The sequence below is a fragment of the Anarhichas minor genome, unplaced genomic scaffold, assembly GCF_050575085.1.
Source record: "Anarhichas minor isolate MPS153535 unplaced genomic scaffold, ASM5057508v1 ptg000011l, whole genome shotgun sequence".
NCBI classification, from domain to species: Eukaryota; Metazoa; Chordata; class Actinopteri; order Perciformes; family Anarhichadidae; genus Anarhichas; species Anarhichas minor.
In genome coordinates, this window is record NW_027466457.1 from 8,431,662 (window position 1) to 8,448,618 (window position 16,957).

The 16,957-nt window shown below is 43.0% G+C and overlaps 1 protein-coding gene across 1 annotated transcript; it reads right to left on the reverse strand.

Moving 5' to 3' along the window:
• Positions 1 to 929: 929 nt before the first annotated feature.
• Positions 930 to 10,882, reverse strand: LOC142947898 (mucin-5AC-like). The gene is made up of 7 exons (XM_076089769.1): positions 10,864 to 10,882; positions 9,590 to 10,005; positions 7,373 to 7,990; positions 5,546 to 5,968; positions 3,329 to 3,946; positions 1,382 to 1,924; positions 930 to 1,115 (listed from the first exon to the last, which is right to left on the reverse strand). The coding sequence occupies exons 1-7, from the start codon at positions 10,880 to 10,882 to the stop codon at positions 930 to 932; spliced, it is 2,823 nt and encodes a 940-aa protein (XP_075945884.1).
• Positions 10,883 to 16,957: the final 6,075 nt, after the last annotated feature.

Genomic DNA, 16,957 nt, shown 5'->3' on the forward strand with positions numbered 1-16,957 from the left:
CTGTAACGGTAGTTGTTGTTGTGGATTCTTCTGTGATTGTGGGTGTTTCTGTTAGAGTTTGGGTTGTCTTTTTGGTAGGCTTTTCTGTGGTTGTTACTGGGGTGCTGGGTTGTTCAGATGTTGTGGCAGCTGTAGTTTGTTCCTTTTCTGTGGTTGTGGGGGTTGATATTTCTGTCACTGTTGTTTTTTCTGTGGTTGTAGTAGCTTCGGTGCTGGATTTTTCTGTGGCTTTTGTAGCTGTAATCGTGACCATGGGTCCTGTTGATGGTGCTGTTGTAAACACTGTATTTGTTACAACTTCAGGGGTTGTTGTGGCAGGCTTTTCAGTTGTTGTAACAGCAGTAGTAATGGGATTTTCTGTGGTTTTTACTGGGGTGCTGGGTACTTCAGTTGTTGTGGCAGCTGTAGTTTGTTCCTTTGCTGTGGTTGCGGTGGGTTTTTCTGTGATTGTAGTTGTTGTGGTGGGTATTTCTGTGATTGTAGATGTTGTGGTGGGTTTTTCTGTGATTGTAGTTGTTGTGGTGGGTCTTCCTGTGATTGTTGTTGTCGGCAGTTTTTCTGTGTTTTTTGCTGAGGTTGTAGTAGACCTTCCTTTGGTTGTTGTTGTTGTTGAGGGTGCAGTTGTGGTTGAAGGTTTACAGTGGTTGACGCAACATTTCACTCGTATTTCATAGTTATTACATAGAGGAGGTATACCTTGATCTTTGTCAAGACAGATTAGTCCAACACTTGGGTTGCATGTTACAATTTGACCTAGGTCCTTCAAAGACATATCCCTGTATTCTTTTGCTCTACATTCTATTTCCAGAGGTTTACTGCAAACACTCAGATCCGGATCAGTAATGTTTTCAATGAGTTCATGATCTCCACCATCTTCACCACCAGGGTAATCATTGTCTATCCAATCTGACCACTCACAAACATAGCAGTCAGCGGCTGTTGTGGTAGGTTTTTCTGTGGTTGTGGCAGCAGTAGTGCTGGGCTTTCCTACGGGTATTGTGGTGGATTTTTCTGTAACGGTAGTTGTTGTTGTGGATTCTTCTGTGATTGTGGGTGTTTCTGTTAGAGTTTGGGTTGTCTTTTTGGTAGGCTTTTCTGTGGTTGTTACTGGGGTGCTGGGTTGTTCAGATGTTGTGGCAGCTGTAGTTTGTTCCTTTTCTGTGGTTGTGGGGGTTGATATTTCTGTCACTGTTGTTTTTTCTGTGGTTGTAGTAGCTTCGGTGCTGGATTTTTCTGTGGCTTTTGTAGCTGTAATCGTGACCATGGGTCCTGTTGATGGTGCTGTTGTAAACACTGTATTTGTTACAACTTCAGGGGTTGTTGTGGCAGGCTTTTCAGTTGTTGTAACAGCAGTAGTAATGGGATTTTCTGTGGTTTTTACTGGGGTGCTGGGTACTTCAGTTGTTGTGGCAGCTGTAGTTTGTTCCTTTGCTGTGGTTGCGGTGGGTTTTTCTGTGATTGTAGTTGTTGTGGTGGGTATTTCTGTGATTGTAGATGTTGTGGTGGGTTTTTCTGTGATTGTAGTTGTTGTGGTGGGTCTTCCTGTGATTGTTGTTGTCGGCAGTTTTTCTGTGTTTTTTGCTGAGGTTGTAGTAGACCTTCCTTTGGTTGTTGTTGTTGTTGAGGGTGCAGTTGTGGTTGAAGGTTTACAGTGGTTGACGCAACATTTCACTCGTATTTCATAGTTATTACATAGAGGAGGTATACCTTGATCTTTGTCAAGACAGATTAGTCCAACACTTGGGTTGCATGTTACAATTTGACCTAGGTCCTTCAAAGACATATCCCTGTATTCTTTTGCTCTACATTCTATTTCCAGAGGTTTACTGCAAACACTCAGATCCGGATCAGTAATGTTTTCAATGAGTTCATGATCTCCACCATCTTCACCACCAGGGTAATCATTGTCTATCCAATCTGACCACTCACAAACATAGCAGTCAGCGGCTGTTGTGGTAGGTTTTTCTGTGGTTGTGGCAGCAGTAGTGCTGGGCTTTCCTACGGGTATTGTGGTGGATTTTTCTGTAACGGTAGTTGTTGTTGTGGATTCTTCTGTGATTGTGGGTGTTTCTGTTAGAGTTTGGGTTGTCTTTTTGGTAGGCTTTTCTGTGGTTGTTACTGGGGTGCTGGGTTGTTCAGATGTTGTGGCAGCTGTAGTTTGTTCCTTTTCTGTGGTTGTGGGGGTTGATATTTCTGTCACTGTTGTTTTTTCTGTGGTTGTAGTAGCTTCGGTGCTGGATTTTTCTGTGGCTTTTGTAGCTGTAATCGTGACCATGGGTCCTGTTGATGGTGCTGTTGTAAACACTGTATTTGTTACAACTTCAGGGGTTGTTGTGGCAGGCTTTTCAGTTGTTGTAACAGCAGTAGTAATGGGATTTTCTGTGGTTTTTACTGGGGTGCTGGGTACTTCAGTTGTTGTGGCAGCTGTAGTTTGTTCCTTTGCTGTGGTTGCGGTGGGTTTTTCTGTGATTGTAGTTGTTGTGGTGGGTATTTCTGTGATTGTAGATGTTGTGGTGGGTTTTTCTGTGATTGTAGTTGTTGTGGTGGGTCTTCCTGTGATTGTTGTTGTCGGCAGTTTTTCTGTGTTTTTTGCTGAGGTTGTAGTAGACCTTCCTTTGGTTGTTGTTGTTGTTGAGGGTGCAGTTGTGGTTGAAGGTTTACAGTGGTTGACGCAACATTTCACTCGTATTTCATAGTTATTACATAGAGGAGGTATACCTTGATCTTTGTCAAGACAGATTAGTCCAACACTTGGGTTGCATGTTACAATTTGACCTAGGTCCTTCAAAGACATATCCCTGTATTCTTTTGCTCTACATTCTATTTCCAGAGGTTTACTGCAAACACTCAGATCCGGATCAGTAATGTTTTCAATGAGTTCATGATCTCCACCATCTTCACCACCAGGGTAATCATTGTCTATCCAATCTGACCACTCACAAACATAGCAGTCAGCGGCTGTTGTGGTAGGTTTTTCTGTGGTTGTGGCAGCAGTAGTGCTGGGCTTTCCTACGGGTATTGTGGTGGATTTTTCTGTAACGGTAGTTGTTGTTGTGGATTCTTCTGTGATTGTGGGTGTTTCTGTTAGAGTTTGGGTTGTCTTTTTGGTAGGCTTTTCTGTGGTTGTTACTGGGGTGCTGGGTTGTTCAGATGTTGTGGCAGCTGTAGTTTGTTCCTTTTCTGTGGTTGTGGGGGTTGATATTTCTGTCACTGTTGTTTTTTCTGTGGTTGTAGTAGCTTCGGTGCTGGATTTTTCTGTGGCTTTTGTAGCTGTAATCGTGACCATGGGTCCTGTTGATGGTGCTGTTGTAAACACTGTATTTGTTACAACTTCAGGGGTTGTTGTGGCAGGCTTTTCAGTTGTTGTAACAGCAGTAGTAATGGGATTTTCTGTGGTTTTTACTGGGGTGCTGGGTACTTCAGTTGTTGTGGCAGCTGTAGTTTGTTCCTTTGCTGTGGTTGCGGTGGGTTTTTCTGTGATTGTAGTTGTTGTGGTGGGTATTTCTGTGATTGTAGATGTTGTGGTGGGTTTTTCTGTGATTGTAGTTGTTGTGGTGGGTCTTCCTGTGATTGTTGTTGTCGGCAGTTTTTCTGTGTTTTTTGCTGAGGTTGTAGTAGACCTTCCTTTGGTTGTTGTTGTTGTTGAGGGTGCAGTTGTGGTTGAAGGTTTACAGTGGTTGACGCAACATTTCACTCGTATTTCATAGTTATTACATAGAGGAGGTATACCTTGATCTTTGTCAAGACAGATTAGTCCAACACTTGGGTTGCATGTTACAATTTGACCTAGGTCCTTCAAAGACATATCCCTGTATTCTTTTGCTCTACATTCTATTTCCAGAGGTTTACTGCAAACACTCAGATCCGGATCAGTAATGTTTTCAATGAGTTCATGATCTCCACCATCTTCACCACCAGGGTAATCATTGTCTATCCAATCTGACCACTCACAAACATAGCAGTCAGCGGCTGTTGTGGTAGGTTTTTCTGTGGTTGTGGCAGCAGTAGTGCTGGGCTTTCCTACGGGTATTGTGGTGGATTTTTCTGTAACGGTAGTTGTTGTTGTGGATTCTTCTGTGATTGTGGGTGTTTCTGTTAGAGTTTGGGTTGTCTTTTTGGTAGGCTTTTCTGTGGTTGTTACTGGGGTGCTGGGTTGTTCAGATGTTGTGGCAGCTGTAGTTTGTTCCTTTTCTGTGGTTGTGGGGGTTGATATTTCTGTCACTGTTGTTTTTTCTGTGGTTGTAGTAGCTTCGGTGCTGGATTTTTCTGTGGCTTTTGTAGCTGTAATCGTGACCATGGGTCCTGTTGATGGTGCTGTTGTAAACACTGTATTTGTTACAACTTCAGGGGTTGTTGTGGCAGGCTTTTCAGTTGTTGTAACAGCAGTAGTAATGGGATTTTCTGTGGTTTTTACTGGGGTGCTGGGTACTTCAGTTGTTGTGGCAGCTGTAGTTTGTTCCTTTGCTGTGGTTGCGGTGGGTTTTTCTGTGATTGTAGTTGTTGTGGTGGGTATTTCTGTGATTGTAGATGTTGTGGTGGGTTTTTCTGTGATTGTAGTTGTTGTGGTGGGTCTTCCTGTGATTGTTGTTGTCGGCAGTTTTTCTGTGTTTTTTGCTGAGGTTGTAGTAGACCTTCCTTTGGTTGTTGTTGTTGTTGAGGGTGCAGTTGTGGTTGAAGGTTTACAGTGGTTGACGCAACATTTCACTCGTATTTCATAGTTATTACATAGAGGAGGTATACCTTGATCTTTGTCAAGACAGATTAGTCCAACACTTGGGTTGCATGTTACAATTTGACCTAGGTCCTTCAAAGACATATCCCTGTATTCTTTTGCTCTACATTCTATTTCCAGAGGTTTACTGCAAACACTCAGATCCGGATCAGTAATGTTTTCAATGAGTTCATGATCTCCACCATCTTCACCACCAGGGTAATCATTGTCTATCCAATCTGACCACTCACAAACATAGCAGTCAGCGGCTGTTGTGGTAGGTTTTTCTGTGGTTGTGGCAGCAGTAGTGCTGGGCTTTCCTACGGGTATTGTGGTGGATTTTTCTGTAACGGTAGTTGTTGTTGTGGATTCTTCTGTGATTGTGGGTGTTTCTGTTAGAGTTTGGGTTGTCTTTTTGGTAGGCTTTTCTGTGGTTGTTACTGGGGTGCTGGGTTGTTCAGATGTTGTGGCAGCTGTAGTTTGTTCCTTTTCTGTGGTTGTGGGGGTTGATATTTCTGTCACTGTTGTTTTTTCTGTGGTTGTAGTAGCTTCGGTGCTGGATTTTTCTGTGGCTTTTGTAGCTGTAATCGTGACCATGGGTCCTGTTGATGGTGCTGTTGTAAACACTGTATTTGTTACAACTTCAGGGGTTGTTGTGGCAGGCTTTTCAGTTGTTGTAACAGCAGTAGTAATGGGATTTTCTGTGGTTTTTACTGGGGTGCTGGGTACTTCAGTTGTTGTGGCAGCTGTAGTTTGTTCCTTTGCTGTGGTTGCGGTGGGTTTTTCTGTGATTGTAGTTGTTGTGGTGGGTATTTCTGTGATTGTAGATGTTGTGGTGGGTTTTTCTGTGATTGTAGTTGTTGTGGTGGGTCTTCCTGTGATTGTTGTTGTCGGCAGTTTTTCTGTGTTTTTTGCTGAGGTTGTAGTAGACCTTCCTTTGGTTGTTGTTGTTGTTGAGGGTGCAGTTGTGGTTGAAGGTTTACAGTGGTTGACGCAACATTTCACTCGTATTTCATAGTTATTACATAGAGGAGGTATACCTTGATCTTTGTCAAGACAGATTAGTCCAACACTTGGGTTGCATGTTACAATTTGACCTAGGTCCTTCAAAGACATATCCCTGTATTCTTTTGCTCTACATTCTATTTCCAGAGGTTTACTGCAAACACTCAGATCCGGATCAGTAATGTTTTCAATGAGTTCATGATCTCCACCATCTTCACCACCAGGGTAATCATTGTCTATCCAATCTGACCACTCACAAACATAGCAGTCAGCGGCTGTTGTGGTAGGTTTTTCTGTGGTTGTGGCAGCAGTAGTGCTGGGCTTTCCTACGGGTATTGTGGTGGATTTTTCTGTTACGGTAGTTGTTGTTGTGGATTCTTCTGTGATTGTGGGTGTTTCTGTTAGAGTTTGGGTTGTCTTTTTGGTAGGCTTTTCTGTGGTTGTTACTGGGGTGCTGGGTTGTTCAGATGTTGTGGCAGCTGTAGTTTGTTCCTTTTCTGTGGTTGTGGGGGTTGATATTTCTGTCACTGTTGTTTTTTCTGTGGTTGTAGTAGCTTCGGTGCTGGATTTTTCTGTGGCTTTTGTAGCTGTAATCGTGACCATGGGTCCTGTTGATGGTGCTGTTGTAAACACTGTATTTGTTACAACTTCAGGGGTTGTTGTGGCAGGCTTTTCAGTTGTTGTAACAGCAGTAGTAATGGGATTTTCTGTGGTTTTTACTGGGGTGCTGGGTACTTCAGTTGTTGTGGCAGCTGTAGTTTGTTCCTTTGCTGTGGTTGCGGTGGGTTTTTCTGTGATTGTAGTTGTTGTGGTGGGTATTTCTGTGATTGTAGATGTTGTGGTGGGTTTTTCTGTGATTGTAGTTGTTGTGGTGGGTCTTCCTGTGATTGTTGTTGTCGGCAGTTTTTCTGTGTTTTTTGCTGAGGTTGTAGTAGACCTTCCTTTGGTTGTTGTTGTTGTTGAGGGTGCAGTTGTGGTTGAAGGTTTACAGTGGTTGACGCAACATTTCACTCGTATTTCATAGTTATTACATAGAGGAGGTATACCTTGATCTTTGTCAAGACAGATTAGTCCAACACTTGGGTTGCATGTTACAATTTGACCTAGGTCCTTCAAAGACATATCCCTGTATTCTTTTGCTCTACATTCTATTTCCAGAGGTTTACTGCAAACACTCAGATCCGGATCAGTAATGTTTTCAATGAGTTCATGATCTCCACCATCTTCACCACCAGGGTAATCATTGTCTATCCAATCTGACCACTCACAAACATAGCAGTCAGCGGCTGTTGTGGTAGGTTTTTCTGTGGTTGTGGCAGCAGTAGTGCTGGGCTTTCCTACGGGTATTGTGGTGGATTTTTCTGTTACGGTAGTTGTTGTTGTGGATTCTTCTGTGATTGTGGGTGTTTCTGTTAGAGTTTGGGTTGTCTTTTTGGTAGGCTTTTCTGTGGTTGTTACTGGGGTGCTGGGTTGTTCAGATGTTGTGGCAGCTGTAGTTTGTTCCTTTTCTGTGGTTGTGGGGGTTGATATTTCTGTCACTGTTGTTTTTTCTGTGGTTGTAGTAGCTTCGGTGCTGGATTTTTCTGTGGCTTTTGTAGCTGTAATCGTGACCATGGGTCCTGTTGATGGTGCTGTTGTAAACACTGTATTTGTTACAACTTCAGGGGTTGTTGTGGCAGGCTTTTCAGTTGTTGTAACAGCAGTAGTAATGGGATTTTCTGTGGTTTTTACTGGGGTGCTGGGTACTTCAGTTGTTGTGGCAGCTGTAGTTTGTTCCTTTGCTGTGGTTGCGGTGGGTTTTTCTGTGATTGTAGTTGTTGTGGTGGGTATTTCTGTGATTGTAGATGTTGTGGTGGGTTTTTCTGTGATTGTAGTTGTTGTGGTGGGTCTTCCTGTGATTGTTGTTGTCGGCAGTTTTTCTGTGTTTTTTGCTGAGGTTGTAGTAGACCTTCCTTTGGTTGTTGTTGTTGTTGAGGGTGCAGTTGTGGTTGAAGGTTTACAGTGGTTGACGCAACATTTCACTCGTATTTCATAGTTATTACATAGAGGAGGTATACCTTGATCTTTGTCAAGACAGATTAGTCCAACACTTGGGTTGCATGTTACAATTTGACCTAGGTCCTTCAAAGACATATCCCTGTATTCTTTTGCTCTACATTCTATTTCCAGAGGTTTACTGCAAACACTCAGATCCGGATCAGTAATGTTTTCAATGAGTTCATGATCTCCACCATCTTCACCACCAGGGTAATCATTGTCTATCCAATCTGACCACTCACAAACATAGCAGTCAGCGGCTGTTGTGGTAGGTTTTTCTGTGGTTGTGGCAGCAGTAGTGCTGGGCTTTCCTACGGGTATTGTGGTGGATTTTTCTGTAACGGTAGTTGTTGTTGTGGATTCTTCTGTGATTGTGGGTGTTTCTGTTAGAGTTTGGGTTGTCTTTTTGGTAGGCTTTTCTGTGGTTGTTACTGGGGTGCTGGGTTGTTCAGATGTTGTGGCAGCTGTAGTTTGTTCCTTTTCTGTGGTTGTGGGGGTTGATATTTCTGTCACTGTTGTTTTTTCTGTGGTTGTAGTAGCTTCGGTGCTGGATTTTTCTGTGGCTTTTGTAGCTGTAATCGTGACCATGGGTCCTGTTGATGGTGCTGTTGTAAACACTGTATTTGTTACAACTTCAGGGGTTGTTGTGGCAGGCTTTTCAGTTGTTGTAACAGCAGTAGTAATGGGATTTTCTGTGGTTTTTACTGGGGTGCTGGGTACTTCAGTTGTTGTGGCAGCTGTAGTTTGTTCCTTTGCTGTGGTTGCGGTGGGTTTTTCTGTGATTGTAGTTGTTGTGGTGGGTATTTCTGTGATTGTAGATGTTGTGGTGGGTTTTTCTGTGATTGTAGTTGTTGTGGTGGGTCTTCCTGTGATTGTTGTTGTCGGCAGTTTTTCTGTGTTTTTTGCTGAGGTTGTAGTAGACCTTCCTTTGGTTGTTGTTGTTGTTGAGGGTGCAGTTGTGGTTGAAGGTTTACAGTGGTTGACGCAACATTTCACTCGTATTTCATAGTTATTACATAGAGGAGGTATACCTTGATCTTTGTCAAGACAGATTAGTCCAACACTTGGGTTGCATGTTACAATTTGACCTAGGTCCTTCAAAGACATATCCCTGTATTCTTTTGCTCTACATTCTATTTCCAGAGGTTTACTGCAAACACTCAGATCCGGATCAGTAATGTTTTCAATGAGTTCATGATCTCCACCATCTTCACCACCAGGGTAATCATTGTCTATCCAATCTGACCACTCACAAACATAGCAGTCAGCGGCTGTTGTGGTAGGTTTTTCTGTGGTTGTGGCAGCAGTAGTGCTGGGCTTTCCTACGGGTATTGTGGTGGATTTTTCTGTAACGGTAGTTGTTGTTGTGGATTCTTCTGTGATTGTGGGTGTTTCTGTTAGAGTTTGGGTTGTCTTTTTGGTAGGCTTTTCTGTGGTTGTTACTGGGGTGCTGGGTTGTTCAGATGTTGTGGCAGCTGTAGTTTGTTCCTTTTCTGTGGTTGTGGGGGTTGATATTTCTGTCACTGTTGTTTTTTCTGTGGTTGTAGTAGCTTCGGTGCTGGATTTTTCTGTGGCTTTTGTAGCTGTAATCGTGACCATGGGTCCTGTTGATGGTGCTGTTGTAAACACTGTATTTGTTACAACTTCAGGGGTTGTTGTGGCAGGCTTTTCAGTTGTTGTAACAGCAGTAGTAATGGGATTTTCTGTGGTTTTTACTGGGGTGCTGGGTACTTCAGTTGTTGTGGCAGCTGTAGTTTGTTCCTTTGCTGTGGTTGCGGTGGGTTTTTCTGTGATTGTAGTTGTTGTGGTGGGTATTTCTGTGATTGTAGATGTTGTGGTGGGTTTTTCTGTGATTGTAGTTGTTGTGGTGGGTCTTCCTGTGATTGTTGTTGTCGGCAGTTTTTCTGTGTTTTTTGCTGAGGTTGTAGTAGACCTTCCTTTGGTTGTTGTTGTTGTTGAGGGTGCAGTTGTGGTTGAAGGTTTACAGTGGTTGACGCAACATTTCACTCGTATTTCATAGTTATTACATAGAGGAGGTATACCTTGATCTTTGTCAAGACAGATTAGTCCAACACTTGGGTTGCATGTTACAATTTGACCTAGGTCCTTCAAAGACATATCCCTGTATTCTTTTGCTCTACATTCTATTTCCAGAGGTTTACTGCAAACACTCAGATCCGGATCAGTAATGTTTTCAATGAGTTCATGATCTCCACCATCTTCACCACCAGGGTAATCATTGTCTATCCAATCTGACCACTCACAAACATAGCAGTCAGCGGCTGTTGTGGTAGGTTTTTCTGTGGTTGTGGCAGCAGTAGTGCTGGGCTTTCCTACGGGTATTGTGGTGGATTTTTCTGTAACGGTAGTTGTTGTTGTGGATTCTTCTGTGATTGTGGGTGTTTCTGTTAGAGTTTGGGTTGTCTTTTTGGTAGGCTTTTCTGTGGTTGTTACTGGGGTGCTGGGTTGTTCAGATGTTGTGGCAGCTGTAGTTTGTTCCTTTTCTGTGGTTGTGGGGGTTGATATTTCTGTCACTGTTGTTTTTTCTGTGGTTGTAGTAGCTTCGGTGCTGGATTTTTCTGTGGCTTTTGTAGCTGTAATCGTGACCATGGGTCCTGTTGATGGTGCTGTTGTAAACACTGTATTTGTTACAACTTCAGGGGTTGTTGTGGCAGGCTTTTCAGTTGTTGTAACAGCAGTAGTAATGGGATTTTCTGTGGTTTTTACTGGGGTGCTGGGTACTTCAGTTGTTGTGGCAGCTGTAGTTTGTTCCTTTGCTGTGGTTGCGGTGGGTTTTTCTGTGATTGTAGTTGTTGTGGTGGGTATTTCTGTGATTGTAGATGTTGTGGTGGGTTTTTCTGTGATTGTAGTTGTTGTGGTGGGTCTTCCTGTGATTGTTGTTGTCGGCAGTTTTTCTGTGTTTTTTGCTGAGGTTGTAGTAGACCTTCCTTTGGTTGTTGTTGTTGTTGAGGGTGCAGTTGTGGTTGAAGGTTTACAGTGGTTGACGCAACATTTCACTCGTATTTCATAGTTATTACATAGAGGAGGTATACCTTGATCTTTGTCAAGACAGATTAGTCCAACACTTGGGTTGCATGTTACAATTTGACCTAGGTCCTTCAAAGACATATCCCTGTATTCTTTTGCTCTACATTCTATTTCCAGAGGTTTACTGCAAACACTCAGATCCGGATCAGTAATGTTTTCAATGAGTTCATGATCTCCACCATCTTCACCACCAGGGTAATCATTGTCTATCCAATCTGACCACTCACAAACATAGCAGTCAGCGGCTGTTGTGGTAGGTTTTTCTGTGGTTGTGGCAGCAGTAGTGCTGGGCTTTCCTACGGGTATTGTGGTGGATTTTTCTGTAACGGTAGTTGTTGTTGTGGATTCTTCTGTGATTGTGGGTGTTTCTGTTAGAGTTTGGGTTGTCTTTTTGGTAGGCTTTTCTGTGGTTGTTACTGGGGTGCTGGGTTGTTCAGATGTTGTGGCAGCTGTAGTTTGTTCCTTTTCTGTGGTTGTGGGGGTTGATATTTCTGTCACTGTTGTTTTTTCTGTGGTTGTAGTAGCTTCGGTGCTGGATTTTTCTGTGGCTTTTGTAGCTGTAATCGTGACCATGGGTCCTGTTGATGGTGCTGTTGTAAACACTGTATTTGTTACAACTTCAGGGGTTGTTGTGGCAGGCTTTTCAGTTGTTGTAACAGCAGTAGTAATGGGATTTTCTGTGGTTTTTACTGGGGTGCTGGGTACTTCAGTTGTTGTGGCAGCTGTAGTTTGTTCCTTTGCTGTGGTTGCGGTGGGTTTTTCTGTGATTGTAGTTGTTGTGGTGGGTATTTCTGTGATTGTAGATGTTGTGGTGGGTTTTTCTGTGATTGTAGTTGTTGTGGTGGGTCTTCCTGTGATTGTTGTTGTCGGCAGTTTTTCTGTGTTTTTTGCTGAGGTTGTAGTAGACCTTCCTTTGGTTGTTGTTGTTGTTGAGGGTGCAGTTGTGGTTGAAGGTTTACAGTGGTTGACGCAACATTTCACTCGTATTTCATAGTTATTACATAGAGGAGGTATACCTTGATCTTTGTCAAGACAGATTAGTCCAACACTTGGGTTGCATGTTACAATTTGACCTAGGTCCTTCAAAGACATATCCCTGTATTCTTTTGCTCTACATTCTATTTCCAGAGGTTTACTGCAAACACTCAGATCCGGATCAGTAATGTTTTCAATGAGTTCATGATCTCCACCATCTTCACCACCAGGGTAATCATTGTCTATCCAATCTGACCACTCACAAACATAGCAGTCAGCGGCTGTTGTGGTAGGTTTTTCTGTGGTTGTGGCAGCAGTAGTGCTGGGCTTTCCTACGGGTATTGTGGTGGATTTTTCTGTAACGGTAGTTGTTGTTGTGGATTCTTCTGTGATTGTGGGTGTTTCTGTTAGAGTTTGGGTTGTCTTTTTGGTAGGCTTTTCTGTGGTTGTTACTGGGGTGCTGGGTTGTTCAGATGTTGTGGCAGCTGTAGTTTGTTCCTTTTCTGTGGTTGTGGGGGTTGATATTTCTGTCACTGTTGTTTTTTCTGTGGTTGTAGTAGCTTCGGTGCTGGATTTTTCTGTGGCTTTTGTAGCTGTAATCGTGACCATGGGTCCTGTTGATGGTGCTGTTGTAAACACTGTATTTGTTACAACTTCAGGGGTTGTTGTGGCAGGCTTTTCAGTTGTTGTAACAGCAGTAGTAATGGGATTTTCTGTGGTTTTTACTGGGGTGCTGGGTACTTCAGTTGTTGTGGCAGCTGTAGTTTGTTCCTTTGCTGTGGTTGCGGTGGGTTTTTCTGTGATTGTAGTTGTTGTGGTGGGTATTTCTGTGATTGTAGATGTTGTGGTGGGTTTTTCTGTGATTGTAGTTGTTGTGGTGGGTCTTCCTGTGATTGTTGTTGTCGGCAGTTTTTCTGTGTTTTTTGCTGAGGTTGTAGTAGACCTTCCTTTGGTTGTTGTTGTTGTTGAGGGTGCAGTTGTGGTTGAAGGTTTACAGTGGTTGACGCAACATTTCACTCGTATTTCATAGTTATTACATAGAGGAGGTATACCTTGATCTTTGTCAAGACAGATTAGTCCAACACTTGGGTTGCATGTTACAATTTGACCTAGGTCCTTCAAAGACATATCCCTGTATTCTTTTGCTCTACATTCTATTTCCAGAGGTTTACTGCAAACACTCAGATCCGGATCAGTAATGTTTTCAATGAGTTCATGATCTCCACCATCTTCACCACCAGGGTAATCATTGTCTATCCAATCTGACCACTCACAAACATAGCAGTCAGCGGCTGTTGTGGTAGGTTTTTCTGTGGTTGTGGCAGCAGTAGTGCTGGGCTTTCCTACGGGTATTGTGGTGGATTTTTCTGTAACGGTAGTTGTTGTTGTGGATTCTTCTGTGATTGTGGGTGTTTCTGTTAGAGTTTGGGTTGTCTTTTTGGTAGGCTTTTCTGTGGTTGTTACTGGGGTGCTGGGTTGTTCAGATGTTGTGGCAGCTGTAGTTTGTTCCTTTTCTGTGGTTGTGGGGGTTGATATTTCTGTCACTGTTGTTTTTTCTGTGGTTGTAGTAGCTTCGGTGCTGGATTTTTCTGTGGCTTTTGTAGCTGTAATCGTGACCATGGGTCCTGTTGATGGTGCTGTTGTAAACACTGTATTTGTTACAACTTCAGGGGTTGTTGTGGCAGGCTTTTCAGTTGTTGTAACAGCAGTAGTAATGGGATTTTCTGTGGTTTTTACTGGGGTGCTGGGTACTTCAGTTGTTGTGGCAGCTGTAGTTTGTTCCTTTGCTGTGGTTGCGGTGGGTTTTTCTGTGATTGTAGTTGTTGTGGTGGGTATTTCTGTGATTGTAGATGTTGTGGTGGGTTTTTCTGTGATTGTAGTTGTTGTGGTGGGTCTTCCTGTGATTGTTGTTGTCGGCAGTTTTTCTGTGTTTTTTGCTGAGGTTGTAGTAGACCTTCCTTTGGTTGTTGTTGTTGTTGAGGGTGCAGTTGTGGTTGAAGGTTTACAGTGGTTGACGCAACATTTCACTCGTATTTCATAGTTATTACATAGAGGAGGTATACCTTGATCTTTGTCAAGACAGATTAGTCCAACACTTGGGTTGCATGTTACAATTTGACCTAGGTCCTTCAAAGACATATCCCTGTATTCTTTTGCTCTACATTCTATTTCCAGAGGTTTACTGCAAACACTCAGATCCGGATCAGTAATGTTTTCAATGAGTTCATGATCTCCACCATCTTCACCACCAGGGTAATCATTGTCTATCCAATCTGACCACTCACAAACATAGCAGTCAGCGGCTGTTGTGGTAGGTTTTTCTGTGGTTGTGGCAGCAGTAGTGCTGGGCTTTCCTACGGGTATTGTGGTGGATTTTTCTGTAACGGTAGTTGTTGTTGTGGATTCTTCTGTGATTGTGGGTGTTTCTGTTAGAGTTTGGGTTGTCTTTTTGGTAGGCTTTTCTGTGGTTGTTACTGGGGTGCTGGGTTGTTCAGATGTTGTGGCAGCTGTAGTTTGTTCCTTTTCTGTGGTTGTGGGGGTTGATATTTCTGTCACTGTTGTTTTTTCTGTGGTTGTAGTAGCTTCGGTGCTGGATTTTTCTGTGGCTTTTGTAGCTGTAATCGTGACCATGGGTCCTGTTGATGGTGCTGTTGTAAACACTGTATTTGTTACAACTTCAGGGGTTGTTGTGGCAGGCTTTTCAGTTGTTGTAACAGCAGTAGTAATGGGATTTTCTGTGGTTTTTACTGGGGTGCTGGGTACTTCAGTTGTTGTGGCAGCTGTAGTTTGTTCCTTTGCTGTGGTTGCGGTGGGTTTTTCTGTGATTGTAGTTGTTGTGGTGGGTATTTCTGTGATTGTAGATGTTGTGGTGGGTTTTTCTGTGATTGTAGTTGTTGTGGTGGGTCTTCCTGTGATTGTTGTTGTCGGCAGTTTTTCTGTGTTTTTTGCTGAGGTTGTAGTAGACCTTCCTTTGGTTGTTGTTGTTGTTGAGGGTGCAGTTGTGGTTGAAGGTTTACAGTGGTTGACGCAACATTTCACTCGTATTTCATAGTTATTACATAGAGGAGGTATACCTTGATCTTTGTCAAGACAGATTAGTCCAACACTTGGGTTGCATGTTACAATTTGACCTAGGTCCTTCAAAGACATATCCCTGTATTCTTTTGCTCTACATTCTATTTCCAGAGGTTTACTGCAAACACTCAGATCCGGATCAGTAATGTTTTCAATGAGTTCATGATCTCCACCATCTTCACCACCAGGGTAATCATTGTCTATCCAATCTGACCACTCACAAACATAGCAGTCAGCGGCTGTTGTGGTAGGTTTTTCTGTGGTTGTGGCAGCAGTAGTGCTGGGCTTTCCTACGGGTATTGTGGTGGATTTTTCTGTAACGGTAGTTGTTGTTGTGGATTCTTCTGTGATTGTGGGTGTTTCTGTTAGAGTTTGGGTTGTCTTTTTGGTAGGCTTTTCTGTGGTTGTTACTGGGGTGCTGGGTTGTTCAGATGTTGTGGCAGCTGTAGTTTGTTCCTTTTCTGTGGTTGTGGGGGTTGATATTTCTGTCACTGTTGTTTTTTCTGTGGTTGTAGTAGCTTCGGTGCTGGATTTTTCTGTGGCTTTTGTAGCTGTAATCGTGACCATGGGTCCTGTTGATGGTGCTGTTGTAAACACTGTATTTGTTACAACTTCAGGGGTTGTTGTGGCAGGCTTTTCAGTTGTTGTAACAGCAGTAGTAATGGGATTTTCTGTGGTTTTTACTGGGGTGCTGGGTACTTCAGTTGTTGTGGCAGCTGTAGTTTGTTCCTTTGCTGTGGTTGCGGTGGGTTTTTCTGTGATTGTAGTTGTTGTGGTGGGTATTTCTGTGATTGTAGATGTTGTGGTGGGTTTTTCTGTGATTGTAGTTGTTGTGGTGGGTCTTCCTGTGATTGTTGTTGTCGGCAGTTTTTCTGTGTTTTTTGCTGAGGTTGTAGTAGACCTTCCTTTGGTTGTTGTTGTTGTTGAGGGTGCAGTTGTGGTTGAAGGTTTACAGTGGTTGACGCAACATTTCACTCGTATTTCATAGTTATTACATAGAGGAGGTATACCTTGATCTTTGTCAAGACAGATTAGTCCAACACTTGGGTTGCATGTTACAATTTGACCTAGGTCCTTCAAAGACATATCCCTGTATTCTTTTGCTCTACATTCTATTTCCAGAGGTTTACTGCAAACACTCAGATCCGGATCAGTAATGTTTTCAATGAGTTCATGATCTCCACCATCTTCACCACCAGGGTAATCATTGTCTATCCAATCTGACCACTCACAAACATAGCAGTCAGCGGCTGTTGTGGTAGGTTTTTCTGTGGTTGTGGCAGCAGTAGTGCTGGGCTTTCCTACGGGTATTGTGGTGGATTTTTCTGTAACGGTAGTTGTTGTTGTGGATTCTTCTGTGATTGTGGGTGTTTCTGTTAGAGTTTGGGTTGTCTTTTTGGTAGGCTTTTCTGTGGTTGTTACTGGGGTGCTGGGTTGTTCAGATGTTGTGGCAGCTGTAGTTTGTTCCTTTTCTGTGGTTGTGGGGGTTGATATTTCTGTCACTGTTGTTTTTTCTGTGGTTGTAGTAGCTTCGGTGCTGGATTTTTCTGTGGCTTTTGTAGCTGTAATCGTGACCATGGGTCCTGTTGATGGTGCTGTTGTAAACACTGTATTTGTTACAACTTCAGGGGTTGTTGTGGCAGGCTTTTCAGTTGTTGTAACAGCAGTAGTAATGGGATTTTCTGTGGTTTTTACTGGGGTGCTGGGTACTTCAGTTGTTGTGGCAGCTGTAGTTTGTTCCTTTGCTGTGGTTGCGGTGGGTTTTTCTGTGATTGTAGTTGTTGTGGTGGGTATTTCTGTGATTGTAGATGTTGTGGTGGGTTTTTCTGTGATTGTAGTTGTTGTGGTGGGTCTTCCTGTGATTGTTGTTGTCGGCAGTCTTTCTGTGTTTTTTGCTGAGGTTGTAGTAGACCTTCCTTTGGTTGTTGTTGTTGTTGAGGGTGCAGTTGTGGTTGAAGGTTTACAGTGGTTGACGCAACATTTCACTCGTATTTCATAGTTATTACATAGAGGAGGTATACCTTGATCTTTGTCAAGACAGATTAGTCCAACACTTGGGTTGCATGTTACAATTTGACCTAGGTCCTTCAAAGACATATCCCTGTA